At 41.5% G+C, this 18,967-nt stretch overlaps 1 protein-coding gene across 1 annotated transcript; it reads left to right on the top strand.

The window, feature by feature from the left end:
* The first annotated feature begins 205 nt into the window (after positions 1–205).
* Positions 206–17,576, top strand: LOC129170571 (golgin subfamily A member 6-like protein 22). Its single transcript, XM_054758352.1, has 6 exons — positions 206–298; positions 3,162–3,296; positions 5,893–6,337; positions 9,193–9,435; positions 9,511–9,731; positions 11,654–17,576. Exons 2-6 carry the CDS (start codon positions 3,163–3,165, stop codon positions 13,839–13,841), a joined length of 3,231 nt encoding a protein of 1,076 aa, XP_054614327.1. The 5' UTR covers positions 206–298; position 3,162; the 3' UTR covers positions 13,842–17,576.
* Positions 17,577–18,967: the final 1,391 nt, after the last annotated feature.

An 18,967-nucleotide genomic window follows, 5' to 3' on the forward strand; every position in this document is an offset into this window, starting at 1 on the left:
GCTCTTTTCCCTCATGTCAATACGCAGTTTTATGTTTGTTTACTATATTTTCATTCATGTCGTGTTTCATTTTAACAGCAGGTTTGCTTGGCATTGCGGCCTCCACGCTAAATTTAAACTCTACTGACGTAGAGTACTGAAATAGCAAGGAGGGAGACGTTCCACACCGCTCACGTTCTAGACAGACTGAGTCTGCACTTGCTGACGGCTTAAACGTTGGACCCAAACAGTATTCAACCTTCATTCACAGGAAGGCAGCGCTTACAATTGATTTAACTGACTAGACAAAAGACAGCAGGTAAGTTGGGAGTGTTTTTAACGTATGTTCGTCTGTAATTCTCAGTATACTGTATGTCCTACTTTAAACAGTATATAACTTGTGTTACACAGACCAAGGGCAACTTATGGGCAAATCCATCCAAGCCAAGCTCTGCGGTCAAACATGACATCAACTCAAATTGTTTGTTAAAAAATAATGTGACTTTCGGCAGTACCTACAACACACCTCATCCTGTTTGGCAAACCATTAAAAAATACATTTTACCAAGCAACACAATAGTGAGAGGATACAGTGTTATATGTCATTTTCTTAGTTTTGTTAGATGTAAAATATAGGTTAATATTGTCATTTGTAGTGGAGTGGAGTCTTTGTGCGTCTTTTAGTGTGTCTCTGTTGTGTCACGTTTAGGCCTGTGGGCAGGGGTGCCACCAGGGATTTTGGGCACCATCAAAAAAAATCATCTTGGGCAGCTGTGCTCACTACATCTCTAGGATGCAATTTGACCCATTAAACGCTATTTTTAGGCTATTTGACTGAAACCTGAATTCATTTAGATGCATGTTTTGGAGTACAGTCGTCCCTCGCTGCATCGCCGTTTGAGTTTTGTGGCATCACTCCCATCAGTTTTTCAAAAATATTGTAATTAATACATCAAGCAATTTTATGGTTAAATAAAAAAGTAAAAAAAAATATGCATACTGAAGCAAATTCTATGTATTTTTTTTTATATATATTAAGAATTTTCAAGCATAAAAATAACTACATGAACTGAAGTACAGATGCATTCAAAGACGCTGCGAATACGTAGTGTTCTACACTGGTCACTAGGTGTAGTACACTCATGTTCTCCAGATGCCAGACTTCATCGCCGGAACAATAGGCTTTTATTGAAGGGTTGGATGATCTCACAACAGGCACAATAATCCCTAATAAAAACATCACTCAACCTTGAACCCCTGACATCACTTCCTGTCCGCCGGCCACTCAGCTCCCCTGAGGGGAACACATTTATAGTAACACACGAGCACAAGTCTTATTTATGTCTTAAATGGCTTATTTACGTTTATTATGTCTACTATATTGGGTAAAGGAGTGTAAAGGTGACTATAGGGGTGTTAGTTCATGTCTAGAGGGCTCTAATAATGTTAAAAACCGTATTTAGAAAGTCATAAACAGGTTTTCTATGCTCTAATTACGAAAATATTTCACAATATATGTAATTTAATAGATGTATATAATACTGTATATATAAATAAGGATTTCTTTCTTCGCGGGAATTCACGTATCATCAATTAACCGCAATAATCGAGGGATTACTGTACTATGATACAATGGAATGCAAATTGATCAATAATTTATTTTTAGTACAAAATAACGGTAAAAATTTGTCGTAGCCTGGACTCAAGCACAGGCCCTTTGTAGGTAAAATAATAGGCTGTAAAACCACCATGGCTTTGTAGGTGAGCAAGTGGATTTGTTGATTATATTCCCTCATTGGTGACAGTTGGTGACTATTTTTGATTGTCGAGGTAATAAGGGTGTCAAAAGTGTGTTTGTTTGAACTCATGGTCATGGGACATGTACTTTTATTTCTACCTACAGGTTTTTTCAAGGGACAGTTGGCAACCGTATTGTACTATCCGATCTCCTTTCTCGCTTTCCACTTTGAAAAACGGATTTCATTTTAGTACTTGGAAACATTGGATCACTCTGGCGGCTGTGAAACACCGGCACCGTATTCAAGGCCGTATTCAACCACAAAACAGCCATCGTTTATTAATTCATTACTTTGTGAAAAACTGTGATAGAGTGAGGGTGCGATGTTTGAACCACGATGTAGCGAGGGACGACTGTAGGCCAAAAGGAGCCGGGAAGACCATTTTTCATCATGCACTGCAACTTGGTGGTACAGCTGCTTGCAAGGTCAGTGCTTGAGTAGAACTTTGCACCACATACACGCGTGGGAATGCGTCACGCCTGGTTTTTGAGTTCAGCTGTCTGTGATCTACATACAGTCGTCCCGTACCACGTTGCGGTTCGAATTTCGTGGCTTCACCCATCAAGAATACATCATTACTCATGCTTTTTTGTAGTTGAATACGGTCTATTAGTAAAAAAAAATCATATTTAAGCACATTTGATGTTTTTTTTTAAGCATTTTAAGCATAAAAATGGCTAAATGAAGTAAAATACAAATACAAGTAATTAAGAAGATACATTGAAATTGTGAATGTAGTATTCTACACTGGTCACTAGGTATTAGTACCATAATTGTTGGGTGAGACAAGCACCAGACGTGATGGCCGGAACAACAGGCTTTTATTGCAGGTTTAAATGATCTCACATCAGGCACAATAATCACTGCCACCACCATCATCATCATCATCATCATCATCATAATAGCATGGGCTAGTGTTGTGGCTGTAACCCATGACAAGCCAAAACTCAGCTCTGAACCGCGACACCACTTCCTGTCCCCGACACATCCAGGGCATTTATAGTACAGTTCAATTGGCATATATTAATATTTATTTTATGTTATTATTATTATTTTTTTTTTATTTTCACCCTTGCCTCCCCCTGACCGTCACCGCTTGATTTTGTTGTACTTCGTCTTTTTGTATTTTTGGTACAGCCAAGGTCCAACCAGGCACACAGTCGTGACAATTTCCACTCATCTGCACATTGGCAAATATTTACTGCCATGCATATTTTTTACTTGCACTACCACGGTACATATTTGAACAGTATCACATAGGAAAAAAATCCAGTTTACGACTCCCTAATCTTCTATTTTTCAATAAACATCAGAAAATCTACAGACTAAACTGATCATGTTGTTTATTAAGGTCTCAAAGTGTGGATTTCTTCCTGGAAACAGGATGTTGTCAAAGAAGGCGGAGCAGAGGTCATTCAGCAACGGGCGTCTGAGAGACCAATGGGAGAAGAGAGCGCAGACAATAGCAGACCAGTGCAAACAGGAAGAACAACTGAAGGAGAAAAGTTCCCTGAAATTGTGAGCAATTTACACAATGAACACAACTGGCATCAGCCATAACTTTACTGCAGAAAGAGCAGTTATACAGTACAGTAGTATAAGTACAAGGCCAAGCCAGCATGACGGCTCATTTCAATCTTATTCGTTGATCAGATCACATTCTTAAAGCTTTCACTATACACGATATCAAACTGCAGATACAAAGTGTTCATCCACACTCAAAGTGACTTTATAGTCAGAGGTTTGGCAAAGTAGTGCTACTTACTGTAATAGTGGTAGTTACAGTAGTAGTAGTAGTGGGCCGGCATGGCTCAGATGGTAGAGTTATCATCTCCCGACCTGATGGTGGTGGGTTGGATCCTCTGGATCCTCACTTCCCGCCTGTGACCATGCCTAAATATTTTTCAGCAAGATACGGAACCCCCAGTTGCTCCTGATGCAGTCAACACTATGCCAATGAGGTGACAAAGTGCTTTCATTACCTTGAAGGGAGACAAGTGCTCTAGAAATACCGTTTATTGCATGTACAATGTGTACAGGGGTGTGAAAAAGTGTTTGCCCCCTTCTTGATTTCTTATTTTTTTGCATGTTTGTCACACTTAAGTGTTTCAGATCATCAAAGAAATTAAAATATTAGTCAGTGACAACACAACTGAACACAAAATGCAGTTTTTAAATGAAACTTTTTATTATTCAGGGAGAAAAAAAGTCTACATGACCCTGTGTGAAAAAGTGATTTCCCCGTAAACCTAATAAGTAGTTGGGCCCCCCTGAGCAGCAACAACTGCAATCAAGCGTTTGTGATAACTTGCAATGAGTCTCTTACAGCGCTGGGGAGGAATTTTGGCCCACTCAGCTTTGCAGAATTGTTGTAATTCAGCCACATTGGAGGGTTTTCCAGCATGAAGCGCCTTTTTAAGGTCATGCCACAGCATCTCAATAGGATTCAGGTCAGGACTTGGACTAGACCACTCCAAAGTCTTCATTTTGTTTTTCTTCAGCCATTCAGAGGTGGACTTGCTGGTGTGTTTTGGATCATTGTCCTGCTGCAGAACCCAACTTGGTTTTAGCTTGAGGTCACCAACAGATGGCTGGACATTCTCATTAATTTTTTGGTAGACAGCAGAATTCATGGTTCCATTTATCATAGCAAGTCTTTCAGGCCCTGAAGCAGCAAAACAGCCCCAGACCATCACACTACCACCACCATATTTTACCATTACTTTTACACTAGATGTAACGGGACACACACCTTCCAAAAAGTTAAACTTTTGTCTCGTCAGACCACAGAGTATTTTCTCAAAGGTCTTGGGGATCATCAAGATGTTTTCTGGCAAAATTGAGATGAGCCTTAATGTTCTTTTTGTTCAACAGTGGTTTTGGTCTTGGAACTCTGCCATGCAGGCCGTTTTTGCCCAGTGCCTTTCTTATGGTGGAGTCGCTGCGCCCTTGGGGTAATTCTGGTTGGCCGGCCAGTCCTGGGAAGGCTCACCACTGTTCCATGTTTTCACCATTTATGGATAATGGCTCTCACTGTGGCTCGCTGGAGTCCCAAAGCTTTATAAATGGCTTTATAACCTTTTCCACACTGATAGATCTCAATTTATCTCAGTTAAGTTATGTTTTACAGGACAATGTAGGTTTGGATTTGTTTTTCTCCCTCTATAACTAAAAGTTTCATTTAAAAACTGCATTTTGTGTTCATTTGTGTTGTCATTGACTAATGTTTAAATTTGTTTGATGATCTGAAACATTTAAGTGTGACAAGCATGCAAAAAAAAAAAAAAAAAAATCAGGAAGGGTGCAAACACTTTTTCACCTCACTGTATATTGTCATTTCCAGTTGACATGTAAGTGTGATTTAAACAAGAATAGCAACCAAATAGAATAGAATAGCAACCCGGTGCCCGCGGGCACTCTGTTGGTGACCCCTGTGATAGGCTATACACTCAACGATAGCTAATGTTAGTAGCTAAACTTTGCCAAATTGTTATTAGCTGACAACAATATAAAGCTTGCAGTATGTTGGAAAGTTAGCATCCTGTAGGACAGTGATTCGCAACTGGTGGGTTGAGACCCAAAAGTGGGTCTCGGAGCCATTTTCAGTGGGTCGCGGTCTATGCCTGTGCAAAAAAAAAAATGATGTAATGACCTGATGTCTGTGAATGCACCTCACAGTCTTGTCTATGCTATTCACTTGCTATACCGCCACGGGGTGCGTACCATGTTTATGGGCGACTTTGGCAAGCTTGAGCGGGAGAGGAAGGACATTGAGTGAGGACTTAATGTGCCGTCCGTCTGACACACAGCTGCAGATATCTGCTGGAGAAGAGCGCGCCATAAAGAGAGGACATCATCTCACCGCTGCAACTCACGTTGTGTTGCAAACAGTCCCTTTAAATATAAGATTTATGAGACGTTTGACTTAAAAATATTCACATTTTGGGTCTCCGCTTGTCATTGAGCAATGATGATGGGTGCCGCAGTCAAAACTGATGAGAACCACTGGTGTAGGCAGCTGCTCTTGGTGACATAGAGCAGCTTGAACTGTATTATAGAAAACAATTAAGAATAAATCCGCTAATTTATCCACCACTGCTTTGTTTGCTTGCAGGCTTTTCTCAAAGTGGAATTATCACTGGTCTCTGGTGGCCAATGGAGACAAAACCAAAGGCGACACCTCTGACTTCAGGAGGGTCACCAGCTCGGAGGAAGCAGAAAAAACCAAGCCAAAAATCAAATTCAAAATTGTACCCCCTCCTCCTCCCAAACCCAAAACTACAGCTCCTCCAGCCCCTCCTCCCAGGAGGGCCCCGTCTCCCAAACGTCTTATCCTGAAGCGTAAAGTGGAAGTGGATGTATTCAGGTTATGCTGGAAAGAGTCCTGGATGAGCGTGAAAGCACCAAAGTATCTTTTTCTCAAGGCCAAAGAGTCCAAAGCAATCATACCGGGATTTACAACCATAGACTCGGTCAACAACAAGGCTTACAAACTTGTGGGATACGCTTCGCAGCCTGAGAGCAGGTCCTTTGATGGCTGGGGTCAGGCGTGGAAGCAGGTATGGAAACCTGCTACAAACCTTTGCTTTGGTTTTCTGTTTCATTTCAGCCATCTGCTAGCAGGACGCAGCAAATAAAATTGGTTACGTTCATTAATTATGAGACTACAATATATTCAAATACAGTAAGTAAATACACGGTATGCCCAATTATTAGGTAAGTGAGTGTTTTCACCATATCATAATTTTTATTCATATTAACAATAGTGCTGTCAAGACACTAAAACAATTGAGAGATTAATTAATTATTATCTGTAATTAATTGATCAAATTGATCTTTTTTTGAACCTCACGTAAAATTGTTGAGAAAAGCCCTCACCTTGAGGTGTTTTCATTTCAGTTCATTACCTTATTGTGGCTGATAATGTATAACAAAAAAGTGGCTTTATAAATTTGTTTACTGTTTTTAACAAAGTCGAACAGATGCCGTCCTAGCCATTTCATAGTCACAGAATAGAAAACCTGTTTATGACTTTCTAAATATGATTTTTTTTTTACCATTTTTAGAGCCCTGTAGACATGAAATGACACCTCTATAGTCACCTTTAAACTTCTATTATTCTTTTTTTACACCGCATTGCTTAACAATAACGCGCAGGCTGTGGAATCACTGTAGGGACACAAGAGACAGCTGCCGCTTTAAACCCAGCTAACTAATTAGTCTTGAATTTATTTATTCTAAAATTAAGAAAGAGTTCCAAGTGGGGAAGAAGGATAAAATAAGAAGCCAAAAACTTACCACTTCCACATGGAATGGGAGGAGAACTTTTTTTTCCCTCTATCATGTTGGACATGCCGTGGCTGACTTCATGCAGTGTGAAGGTAACTAATGTAATGTCTTGTCTCATCAATGTAACATTACTGATGACCAGAAAACTATACATGACTTGTCTCTCAATGTATTTTGACTAATAATAATCCATAGTCAACCACGAAACAGTGGTCATTTATTCATTCATTCATTCATCTTCTATGCCGCTTATCCTCACTAGGGTCGCGGGTGTGCTGGAGCCTATCCCAGCTGACTTCGGGGAAGAGGCGAGCTGGACTGGTTGCCAGCCAATGGCAGGGCACATAGAGACAAACAACCATTCACTCTCACATTCATACCTATGAACTTTCAGTTACGACCACCAGGGGGGAATATTGCTGTGTTGTCAATCTCCAAATAATTAGAAAATGAAAATAAAATAAAACATCCATATCATAAACGTCTGTATAATCTCCAGTAACAGCAACACGGTTAGGCAAATCCTCCACCAAAATATTGTGAGTTTTTCTTTTTGTCGTCGTACATCTTGCTGATTTTGGTGGTCACTGTAGTCCTGCACGGTGGTTTGTGTGATGGCTCATTGGACGCAGTTTGCAACACCTCTGTTAACCCCTCGTCTTCCACTATGCTTATGGGCCTGCAGTTCATCGTTATCCACTCGGCAAGAACATTCGTCAGCCTGTCGGTCGCAGACTTGCTCATACGTGGGGTGTTCTCCTTGCGTTGAGTTTGCAGAAGAGCTTTGCTATGGTTCGCTAAATTGCTAATGTCTTTCTTTGCTGGTAACGTTAGCAGTGGCGGCACTCACGACTGGGTGCTTTGCTTTGATGTGGTAGGCTGAACTCGAGCTGCTTCGTTGGTAAGCAAACTCCTCCTTACAAAGAAGGCATGCCAGTCTGCCTTTATCACTGGTTCCTGTTCACTTGACCGACTGTATTTTCACGTTTCCTCTCCACTACTCACCGCTCCTCACCTTACCCTCCCAACTCCAACGCTGTTCATCAGCTGATCAAAAAGACCACAGCCTTTAAAAACATAAATGTGGCTTTATTCTGTCTTTGAATGTGGTGTGATTGTTGAGCCGCATAAGCAAGGCCTCTCGCTGCGCACCATTGCTGCTGAGGTTAGACACAGTAAGACAGTCAATTGAAACTCCTTCTTCTTCTTCTTTAGGTCAGTGGTAACCAACCTTTTTTGACCCACGGACCGGCTTGCGTTCCCAGAAATCTCCCGCAGACTGGGGGGGTGGGGTGTCGTACATTATAGCGATCTAATTTATCTTATTTATGATGTATTGTGTAAAACTAAGACATGAATAACATCAAAAAGCACAAAATGAATGCCCACCCACCATCCACCAGTTTTTCCAGAGAGATTATTACATCGTGTTTGACGTGTGTGGTAAAAGGCAGTGTTGCTAGCATGAATTAACTTGAGACAAATGTACACATTAGCACTCAATAAGTCATCAAAACTTACCTTTATGCATTCCCACATAGTATCAGCATTTGTCACCAAATATGAGGTGAAAGAAAAATGGTAAAAATACAGTAGTAGTCTATCTGTGCGGCATGAGATAAAGTTAGCACACGCCCAATGGACATGCGTCAAGTGAGACGGATGTAACAGAGACAATCCAGCCACTTTTCAAAATAAAACAACAACAAAAAAAAATAATGGAAATTATTTTTTTTTCTGTGCAGCCCGGTACCAAATGGGGTTGGGGACCACTGGCTTAGGTGACTAACAAGAATGTCACAGCTACTCATTACTGAGTACTTTTTTGAATATTTTATGTCTATTTTACAGGGGTTTCGGGTTTTTTGGAGCTATGGTCTTAAACTTTTGATCATTTGATGAACAGCTTATTTCAGCTCAATGGCTAACAGATGAACAAATGAATCAAGTGATGTGGGAACGTTTTCATTTTTCAGTTGTAGAATAATTGTGCAAATTACAAGTTGCCCCATCATTTTGCTTACCCAGATATTCTCCAAAGAAAAAGAAAACCTGACATATTCCCCGTTTAGTAGAAGTAGTATTGTGTCATATTATTTTCTAATAGCTTCATGCGTGTTTGCAGGTGAAAGTTACAACCCTGTCGGAGCGTTGTGAGGAGAAACCATTCCAATGGGATCTTCTTTTCGACAGAGATATGATCCCAAGTCCACAAATGGAAGAATATGCACTTCCTGTGTGGGCTGGCACATGGAAAATAATGAACTTTGCCTTCAGACAACAGAAAAAAACGTGGGATTGCGTTTGGCCTGATCTCCAACAAAGTCACAGCGACGCTTTCGACAAAGTACACAAACTGTTGGAGGAGGTGGGGCCAATCATCAACAGACACATTTCTTCCAGTGAAGTAGAAAACTAATAAGAAATTGACTGTTTTTGTCAGGACGAGCCCCTCGGGTGGGAAGACTCATGGAGGCTTTCCAAGGCTGCAGTTACTGCTGAAGCCTGTACACTCACTGAGCTCACCGCTGAAATGATGAAGATCAACGACGTCTTCCTGCCCGGCTGGGGCCGGTCCTGGCTCGTCTCTGCAGCGCCTCTGCAGGAAGGAGAAGAGCGTGAGAAGAGCTGGAGATGTTGCTGGAGTTACAGGCAGCAGATCAGGTGGGTCATAACTATTATGCAAGAAAAAATCAAATAGATGATGTTTGATGAACACAAATCTCTAAATCCTTACCAACACAAAGTATGTTTGGCTGCGTACTGTGTACTCTCAGTTTTCCCAGTACTTGGAAAACTGTAATGTACAGTATTATGTTCACTTCATTCAAGACTGACGGTGTGGGGATGGCGTAAGGGAACATGAACAGTTCAGTCAAGGAAGTCTAATCACATAAACATTCACGATTCTGCATTTTTGATCCTGCAAATTAATGGATTTTCTGGGAAAAAAATAATGTTTTATTTATTTACTTTCCCCCTTGAAAATAGGCCATTTTTTCTGTAGAAAACACATCTCATTCACCCTAAGTCAAGGGTGTCCAAAGTGTGGCCCGGGGGCCATTTGCGGCCCACGGTTGTTTTTTGATTGGCACATTCTAAAAACAGAATTTAACAGGAAAACTAAAAGAAAACAAAACAAACACCGACAGTAAAAGTGGGAAAAAACGGCAGTAATTGTACAAGAATAAAGTCAAAATATGAATAGAAAGAAGTTGTAACCTTACAAGAGCAATGTCTTAATGTTATGATGAAAAAGAGCTCCATTTTGGTAGCATAAAGTTGAAGGATTAAAGAAAAACGATGAGAAATGAAGGAGAATAAGTTCATATTATTAATAATATGCTTTGTCACCGATAACTCAAAGCTTCAGACGGAGGCTGTTTTTTCTTGAAATACAGTACATATAACATGGTTGGTTTACAAAATGCTAAATATCAATGTGCCCCCCGCAGTCTTTGATTTTTCACTCTTTTTTACTCTTATCTTATTGAATCCTGCCCTGTCATTTATCTTTCTTTCAATAATATACAGTAAAAATGGGCATATTTCACACATATTTGGAAGTGGTGATTATTCATGATTCATTCGTTTAACTGTGATAAATCTGATTCATCATTTCACAGACCTAAAAAAAAAACTAGGGATGTCCGATATTGGCTTTTTTGCTGATAACTGATATGCCGATATTCTCCAACTCTTAATTTCTGATTCCGATATCAACCGATACCGATATGTGTAATCTCTTGTCATGGAGTTAACATATTGTGGTGACCCACAATATTGGTTTATCTATCTATCTATCTATCTATCTATCTATCTATCTATCTATCTATCTATCTATCTATCTATCTATCTATCTATCTATCTATCTATCTATCTATCTATCTATCTATCTATCTATCTATCTATCTATCTATGCCTGATGCCACTGACCTCGACTCCTGTCTCGTTGTGAATCACAACTCCACACTTTTCGACGTAGGTAAAAATGTCAACTGACGACGACATCGTGCCGGCGGCGCTGCAAGCTAACGAGTTAGCTAACGTCGGTGCTATCTGCGGCACACCCACGCCCGTGGTTTCAAGCCCAGTTCCGACTGCGAGGAATAACACAGGACGTTACGAAGTATTTCCATGTATTGGCGCCGCAGGATATCTCTATGACAGCAAGTACGGGAGCCCGAAGGCATATATATACAGCAGTTTTCTGTTATCGGTTTTCATTATAGGGAAAAACCTGATACGGATGCCAACATTGGGCCGATATTATCGGATATTTCCCAAAAAAAACCCCATGCTGATCTGAACGTGACATTTTTATTCCATATTTTGTCCTTTTGATTTGAAAACAAGCGGGACAACTTTTCTTGCTTGTCACAAATGATGACGTGTGCTCCATTTGTACTTTTTCAAACGTCAACAATCTCACACACACACACACACACACACACACACACACACACACACACACACACACACACACACACACACACACACACACACACACACACACACACACGTACATTTACACTAACCCATGCTAGACATGCCCTGTCTAAGCCTTCCTGGTCTTCTGCCCACAGGTGGTGCATGACTTCACTGCAAAGCCAAACCAAGCACAACAACATGCTGATGAGGAGACGTGACCTCCTCAACCTCCTCCTCACAGCAAAACTGCAACATGGCGTGAAGGACGCCACTGAATGGTCAGACTCCTGGAGGAGCCTGAAAAGATGGATCCCACCTGACCAGCACGACCTGGATGAGAGCCAGCACGACAAAGATGACACAGAGGACGAGGAAAGCGTGGACGATGGATGGTTAGATGATGAGGAAGAAGAGGATGACGAATCAGAGGAGAAAATGCTGGAAGAAGAGGAGGAGAGCAACGAAGAAGAAGATGAGGGAGTTCATGATGACAACAGTGAAGAGGAAGTAAAGTTTGAAAAAGATGATCATGAAGATGAGGAGAGGGACGAGGAGGAGGAGGACGATGATCAAGTAGATGGAGAAGAGGTTGATGAAGAGGAGGAAGGAGATGAAGAGCTTGAAGTGGAAAATGAAACACACAAGGAAGAAGATGAGAAGAAGCATCGTGAGGACAGTGGAATTCCTGAGGAGGAGAAGAAGGTTCATGACAAAGACAACAAGGAGATGGAGGATGAGGACGTCCATGATCTGGAGAAACCATGCATGGATGAGGAGGTAGAGGAGAAGGAAAACGGAGATGAGCAAATATTTGAGAAGGACACCAATGATGGCGTGAAGGATGAGGAACAGGGCAATAAAATGCACATGGAGGAGAAGAAGACGCAACTACAAGGGGATGAGGTTCAGAAGCTCAGGAGGAGAGCGACTGAGGAGGAGGAAGAAGAAGAAAAGGAGGAGGTTGGGGTAGTCGAGGAGGAGGAAGAAGAAGTCAATAATGACGAGGTTGAGAAGGACAGGAGGGGAGAGACTGAGGAGGAGGAAGATGAAGTTGAGGAAGAGGAGGTTGACACGGACAAGAGGGAAGAAACTGAGGAGGAAGACGATGAAGTCGAGGGGGAGGAGCTTGAGAAGCACAAGGAGGAAGAGGCTGAAGAGGAGGACGCTGCTGATGAGGAGGAGAAAGAGGAGGTCAAGGAGGTTGAGGAGGACAAGAGGGAAGAGACTGAGGAGGAGGAGGACAAGAGGGAAGACACTGAGGAGGAGGAGGAAGAGGAAGAGGAAGAGCAGGTGAAGGAGGTCGAGGAGGACAAGAGGGAAGAGACTGAGCAGGAAGAAGATGAAGTCGAGGAAGAGGAGGAGGAGAAGGACGAGAGGGAAGAGACTGAGGAGGAGGAGGAAGAGGAGATTAAGGAGGACAAGAGGGAAACGACTGAGGAGGAGGAGGCTGTTGAAGAGGAGGAAAAAGAAGACGTCGAGGAGGAGGTTGAGAAATACAAGAGGGAATGCACGAAGGTGGAGGAGGAAGAGAAAGTGGAAGAGGAGTTTGAGGAGGAGGAAGTCAAGGATGAGGCGGTTGAGGAGGATAAGGAAGCGGAGGATGAGGAGGGTGAGCAGGAAGGCACGCAGGACCAAAAGAAAAACGAAGAGGACGTAGAAGGTGATGAAGAACGTGAGAGTGAAGAAGAATACCAGGATGCAACGATGGGGTCAAATGCAGAAGAAGATGAAGAGCGTGGCATCAAACAAGCAGACAAAGTGGAGTTTGAAGACGAAGATGAGGAGGTCGAGGAGAATAATGATGATGATAATGAAGAAGAGGATGAAGAGAGTGATGAAAAAGAAGTAAACAAAGAAGTAGATGAACAGGATGAGGATGGTGATGATGAAAATGAGGAAGACGCAGAGATAACAGATGCAAAGCATGAGGAGGAAGATGACGGAGACTCCAACGTAGATTTAGAAAGAACAGAGCACAAGTCCTCAAAAGCGACCAAACGCAAAGCGAAGACTCCGCTGCATCTGCAGTTCCACAAAGTCAACACCTCCTTCTCCTCCTGGAAGAAGTCTTGGATGGTGGCGATGGCTCACAGGGTAGGCGACGAAGATCAGGAAAACGAGGACGAGGCGGAGGAGCAAGAGGCGGTGCGAGCTTGGCGAGAGTCATGGAGGATCTGCCGCCGGAAGAAGCCAGATGAGGATGAAGTCGTGTGTTTCTCTAGCAAGCATCGCAGTGTGAGGAACAAAAGACTGATGCATGAAGGAGACCACCTGCTGAAGAAGGAATGGACTCTCAGTTGGAAGACCACCAAGAAGAGGAATGACACTCAACAAAAAAGATAAGGACGTTTGATGAGTATCGTGCAGATTTTGCAGTCCACTAATTCTCATCAAGTTCTTGCAGTGTCCCAAGTTTAGCCACAGCGGGACAGTTCAGTTCCACCACGCTTTAGTTTGAAACAGTAAACAGTCATTTGCAACGAGCATGTGTACCGAAAGTCAGCACAGTCGTCCTTCATTTGTTGAGGGTATTTGCTTCCAGACCCGACCACGATAGATGTTCCACCATGTAGGACTCACTGTTAATAAATGCAATATCTTCGTAGTTAGAGCATAGAAAACCTGTTTATACAGATTTTAGCATTATTAGAGCCCTGTAGACATGAAATAACACCCCTATAGTCACCTTTACACTTCTATTATTCGTTGTTTACAACACGTTGTGCAATGTTATGCTGCAGGGACTCGAGATGGCAGCTAGCTAGCGAGCTAACAAGCTAGCAAGCCAGCGAGCTAACCAGTTAGCCTTGAATTTATTTCTTCTAAACTTAAGAAGCCAAAAACCTTTTTCACTCAATCACATCAGACATGCCGTGGGTGACTTAATCCAGTGTTAAGGTAATGTAATATAAGCTAATGTCTCAATGTTTTGTGTCATTACTCCCGCCTAGTGACCAGAATACGACATCTCACTTGTATTTCAAATTGTTTTGACTAAGAATAGACCTTAGTCTACCACAAAGCAGCGGTCATTTAGTAATCAAAGCGTCATATTGCAAGGGACGGACTGTATTATAATGGCACCGGGCTGATCTAAATGGTAGTAACCACACTGACACTAATGATGTAATCAGCATGTAATTGTGTAATAATGCAGACTAATGCACTTACAACAAGAGCTTGAAGGCAGTGTCGAGCGGTGAATCTGGTACATGGGCCTTCAGTGGAGACTTAACCATCCAGGATTTTTCTTGGCAGATATCACTGTCAGGGCCAGTACTGTTAAAAAATAATGCTAATAATAATACTGTATATATTGCCATATGTTGCCACATGCCCTGACTGCGATTCCAGCCACAGTCCCCTGTGCCCAGTCGCAATGTCGTTACCCAATGTCGTTATGTTATGTTATGTTATGTTATATTATGTTGTTATGTTATGTTATGTTGTTATGTTATGTTATATTATGTTGTTATGTTATGTTATGTTATGTTATATTATGTTGTTATGTTATGTTATGTTGTTATGTTATGTTATATTATGTTATGTTATGTTGTTATGTCATGTCATGTTATGTTATGTTATGTTATGTTATGTTATGTTATGTTATGTTATGGTATGTTATGTTATGTTATGTTATGTTATGTTATATTATGTTGTTATGTTATGTTATGTTATGTTGTTATGTTATGTTATGTTATATTATGTTATGTTTTTATGTCATGTCATGTCATGTTATGTTATGTTATGTTGTTATGTTACGTTATGTTATGTTATGTTATGTTATGTCATGTTATGTTATGTTATGTTATGTTATATTATCTTATGTTATGTTGTTATGTCATGTCATGTTATGTTATGTTATGTTATGTTATATTATGTTATGTTATAAAGTTATGTTATGTTATGTCATGTCATGTTATGTCATGTTATGTTATGTTATGTCATGTTATGTTACGTTATGTTACGTTATGTTATGTTATATTATGTTATGTTATGTCATGTTATGTTATGTCATGTTATGTTATGTCATGTTATGTTACGTTATGTTACGTTATGTTATGTTCCAAAGGGTGTGTCTATGACTGAATTGCACAAAAACTGAAACATATTTTCCAATAGGAAATCATGTAAATCCAATTAATATTAATACACAAGACTTTAAATTTAGATAGAGTTTTAATACAGTTTCAGATGCAAAAAAAACAATGTGAAATACATAGAAATGGTGACGGAAATGGATGGATGACCATTTACCGTCACTATTATGTATAATTGTTGGCCAGGATGGGGGAGGAGAGAGCCACACAGACGCCACCTTTGCTACGTTGCTATTTTTTTTGTTATTTATTGAATTGAATACTGTTTCTCCCTTCAAAGTACTAGCGCTTTCTTTGGCCCCATGATGGGTTATTTTGCACTCGTGATCGATAAAAAAAGCAGAGGCTTGTGTAGGAGTGTCTTAGAATAGACTACTATTCAACGATTCGACTCGAAGGAGTCTGGTTCGACTGTCAATGTGACGCGTGTACGGTATTGTGTAGTTGTGACCTGCCCTTCAAGGTGTGGGATATAGATGGCACTGACGTTGTGCATGCTGGGTTAGAGCAAGCTTTAGGAAATGAGTTAGGAAAGGAAAGCGGTAGGAAGTGTTGACGACTGCACAATGCCGTCTGCCTGCGAGGCCCCCATGTCTATTTCTAACAAAAGGCTGACTTTTCCACAGCCTTCCTGCTGTTGTGTCATTCGGTCATCATTGCAGTATGAAACTGTCATGTGATCAAAATTGTACCAATCTGTTTTTGTTATAGCCTATTTTGATACAAAATCAGCCTAATTTGTGCAAATAAAGAATGGAAAATGACGTGTGTTTTTAACAAAATGCCGATACTTACCACGCATTAATAAAATCAGCCGCTTCCAAGGAGCTGAGGCGAGCAGTAAGCTTGAACGTCTACGGGACGGAAAAAAATCATCCAACGTGTGGAAGTGTTTTCAAAAGGAAGATGATGAAGAAGTAAAGTGCAGCTTGTGTCAGCAGCTTCTTACATACCACACCATAACAAATAGGTGAGGCTGTTACGCTGTTCCAGGCCGAGCCTGGCCCTTTAAGAAGAACTGCATTGTGGGAAGTTGAGTGCTGTAGTTCTGTGCTTTAGCAGAGGCGGTGTTGTCGCTTTCAATTCTCTTGTCTTCTGTCTGCACCGCCCATTGTCTTCTGCGTCCTGATTGGTTGTAGACCATTGTCAATCAATCTTCTTTGTGCCGTCTTCCGTTGTGGTCATGGCTAGCAAGCTAGATAACCGTGTGAGCTGCTTGCTAACCGCCACTACTGTAAACAATAGTAGAAACAGAAGAAGCTAACCGCGTGTGTTTGCAAGGTTTCTCCCCAACAAAACCCACAATGTGGACTACGTAAACTTTCTGCACCCAAAAGGCAGAGGAAGCCAGCCATCACACAAAAAGTTGGACTTCTGGACATGATGAAGGAAGGCAGAAGTTACACGGCTGTAGGTCACCATCGTGGAATACTGTAAATGAATCTTTGGTTCATGGAGGACGAGGAGGAGGAGTAAAATACAACAACAGGAGCAATATGTCTTAACAAGATGTCTGAACAAGGATGAAGAGGACGGAGAGGCACAGTCAGAGGAGGGACTTAATAATTTCTTGTGTCCAACCTAGTAGGTTGATCATTAAAATTCAAACGGAATTTGAACTTTAAGAGTGTTTAAAATGTGAGAAAATGTTAATGTGAGAATCTGAGAAAGTGTATAAAGTGTATGGTGAGGGGTTTTACAGCCTTAAAACATATATAATTGTTAAAAAATAAAGTTGGCTACTTTGCGGATTTCACTTATTGGAGGCTATTTTGGGAACCTATCCCCCGCGATAAACGAGGGAACACTATATCCCCACTGGATTTTATTCCAAGAAATGAAGTTGCTAACTGAGAGTTTTAGAAAGTTGTTGTTTTGCAAGCCGTGTTGTTCCTACAGTACTTCGTATGCACTTGTCTGCTGTGTAGTACGTCCACTTGCACAGACAGAATGCGCCCACTTGCCGACAGCGATTGTTGAGTTTGGTTTTGTTCATCTTGCTTTCCGTGTCACTAAATAAATTAAGGCACACCTGTCATGTTTATTTGTTTATGTGAGTGTTTTTCCCTTTTATTTGTAGGGAACGCGTTTAGCTCTGCTTGAAAAAAAACACCCAAACGCCAACATTCGACGATTAATCAACTATGGACAAAATCTAAGTTGGAACCTGCTTTAGGGACAAATCCTCCAGTCCGAAGTGTCTGATGGTCCTATTTACCAAGAACTCCGCAAACCTGGCCAGTGTGAATAGGGGACCATTGTCCATTGTGGTGTGAATAGCCTGTCCAGGTGGTCGGTAATGGTGGGTGTGGTGGCGGAGCTTAGCTCGAACACCTCAGGCCAATTGGAGTGCAAGTCATGCCCGACCGAGACCTGGGAATACGCAGGCACTCCCTGAAGTTTGCTGCAGAGGCCGACCTCCACACGCTCCCATGGCGCTGCAGGCCAAGGAGTTTGCGTGTGAGACACAGTGGCAGGCTGACCCGTGTTCCCACTCAAGAAGCAACAGGCACCGTGACACACTAGATCCCCCATGGCAGTATCAATGCACGGCCACCACACCGTCTTCACCACGCCGAGGTGCCCCTTGTGTGCCGTGCGCAGTACTTTCTAGCCCATCTTGCAGTCGATCTGTCAGTTTCAGTAAGTAAATACATTTTTAATGTGAGTTCATGGCTGCGTGTGTTTGCATCTGGTTCCCTGAACGTAGTCTGGCAGTGACGTCACCACCAAGATGGCGTCGGTTCAGAAAAGGTGTCAAACTCACCACTTCATTTCACGCCTATTTCATACTTGTTTATTTATCCAACACTTTATCCAAGACAGCAGTAGGACAAAAAATGTTTTATTAAGTGAGTCATTTCATTTTGTAATTGATTTTTTAAAAAACTTCTTTTGGTGTCATGAGCACTTTAAGGGTCATTATGTTACATTGATGAAACAATAGCCACAGCAAAAAGTACTGTACACAACTGGATGTGAGAACAAGGAACTCTCCAGTGTATTATGTATAATTTATGTATTAACGGGCTTATTTTCTCTTATGTCTACTAGCCTTTCCTCTCTCTTCCTCCCTGACGCCGACGAGCACGGGCCTTTTTGTTACTTCTGTACACACACACCTACTGTACCTCTGCATCTGTGCAGACAGATACACACAGTGCTTCCCACCTACCTGTAAGCCTAGCTGTTTCCAACAGAAATGCATCTGGTATTAAAATTTGTAGTAATATCAATTGGGCGTTGGTTTACTTCTGAATCAATGTGAGCTTTCCCATTCAAAGGCGAATTTTTGGATGTTGTGGCGCCCCCTGGCGGCCGCGCCCTTAGTCCGTTAAACAGATTTATTAATTCCTTAATAGAGCATAA

The sequence above is a fragment of the Dunckerocampus dactyliophorus genome, chromosome 17 (assembly GCF_027744805.1).
Source record: "Dunckerocampus dactyliophorus isolate RoL2022-P2 chromosome 17, RoL_Ddac_1.1, whole genome shotgun sequence".
Classification (NCBI taxonomy): domain Eukaryota; kingdom Metazoa; phylum Chordata; class Actinopteri; order Syngnathiformes; family Syngnathidae; genus Dunckerocampus; species Dunckerocampus dactyliophorus.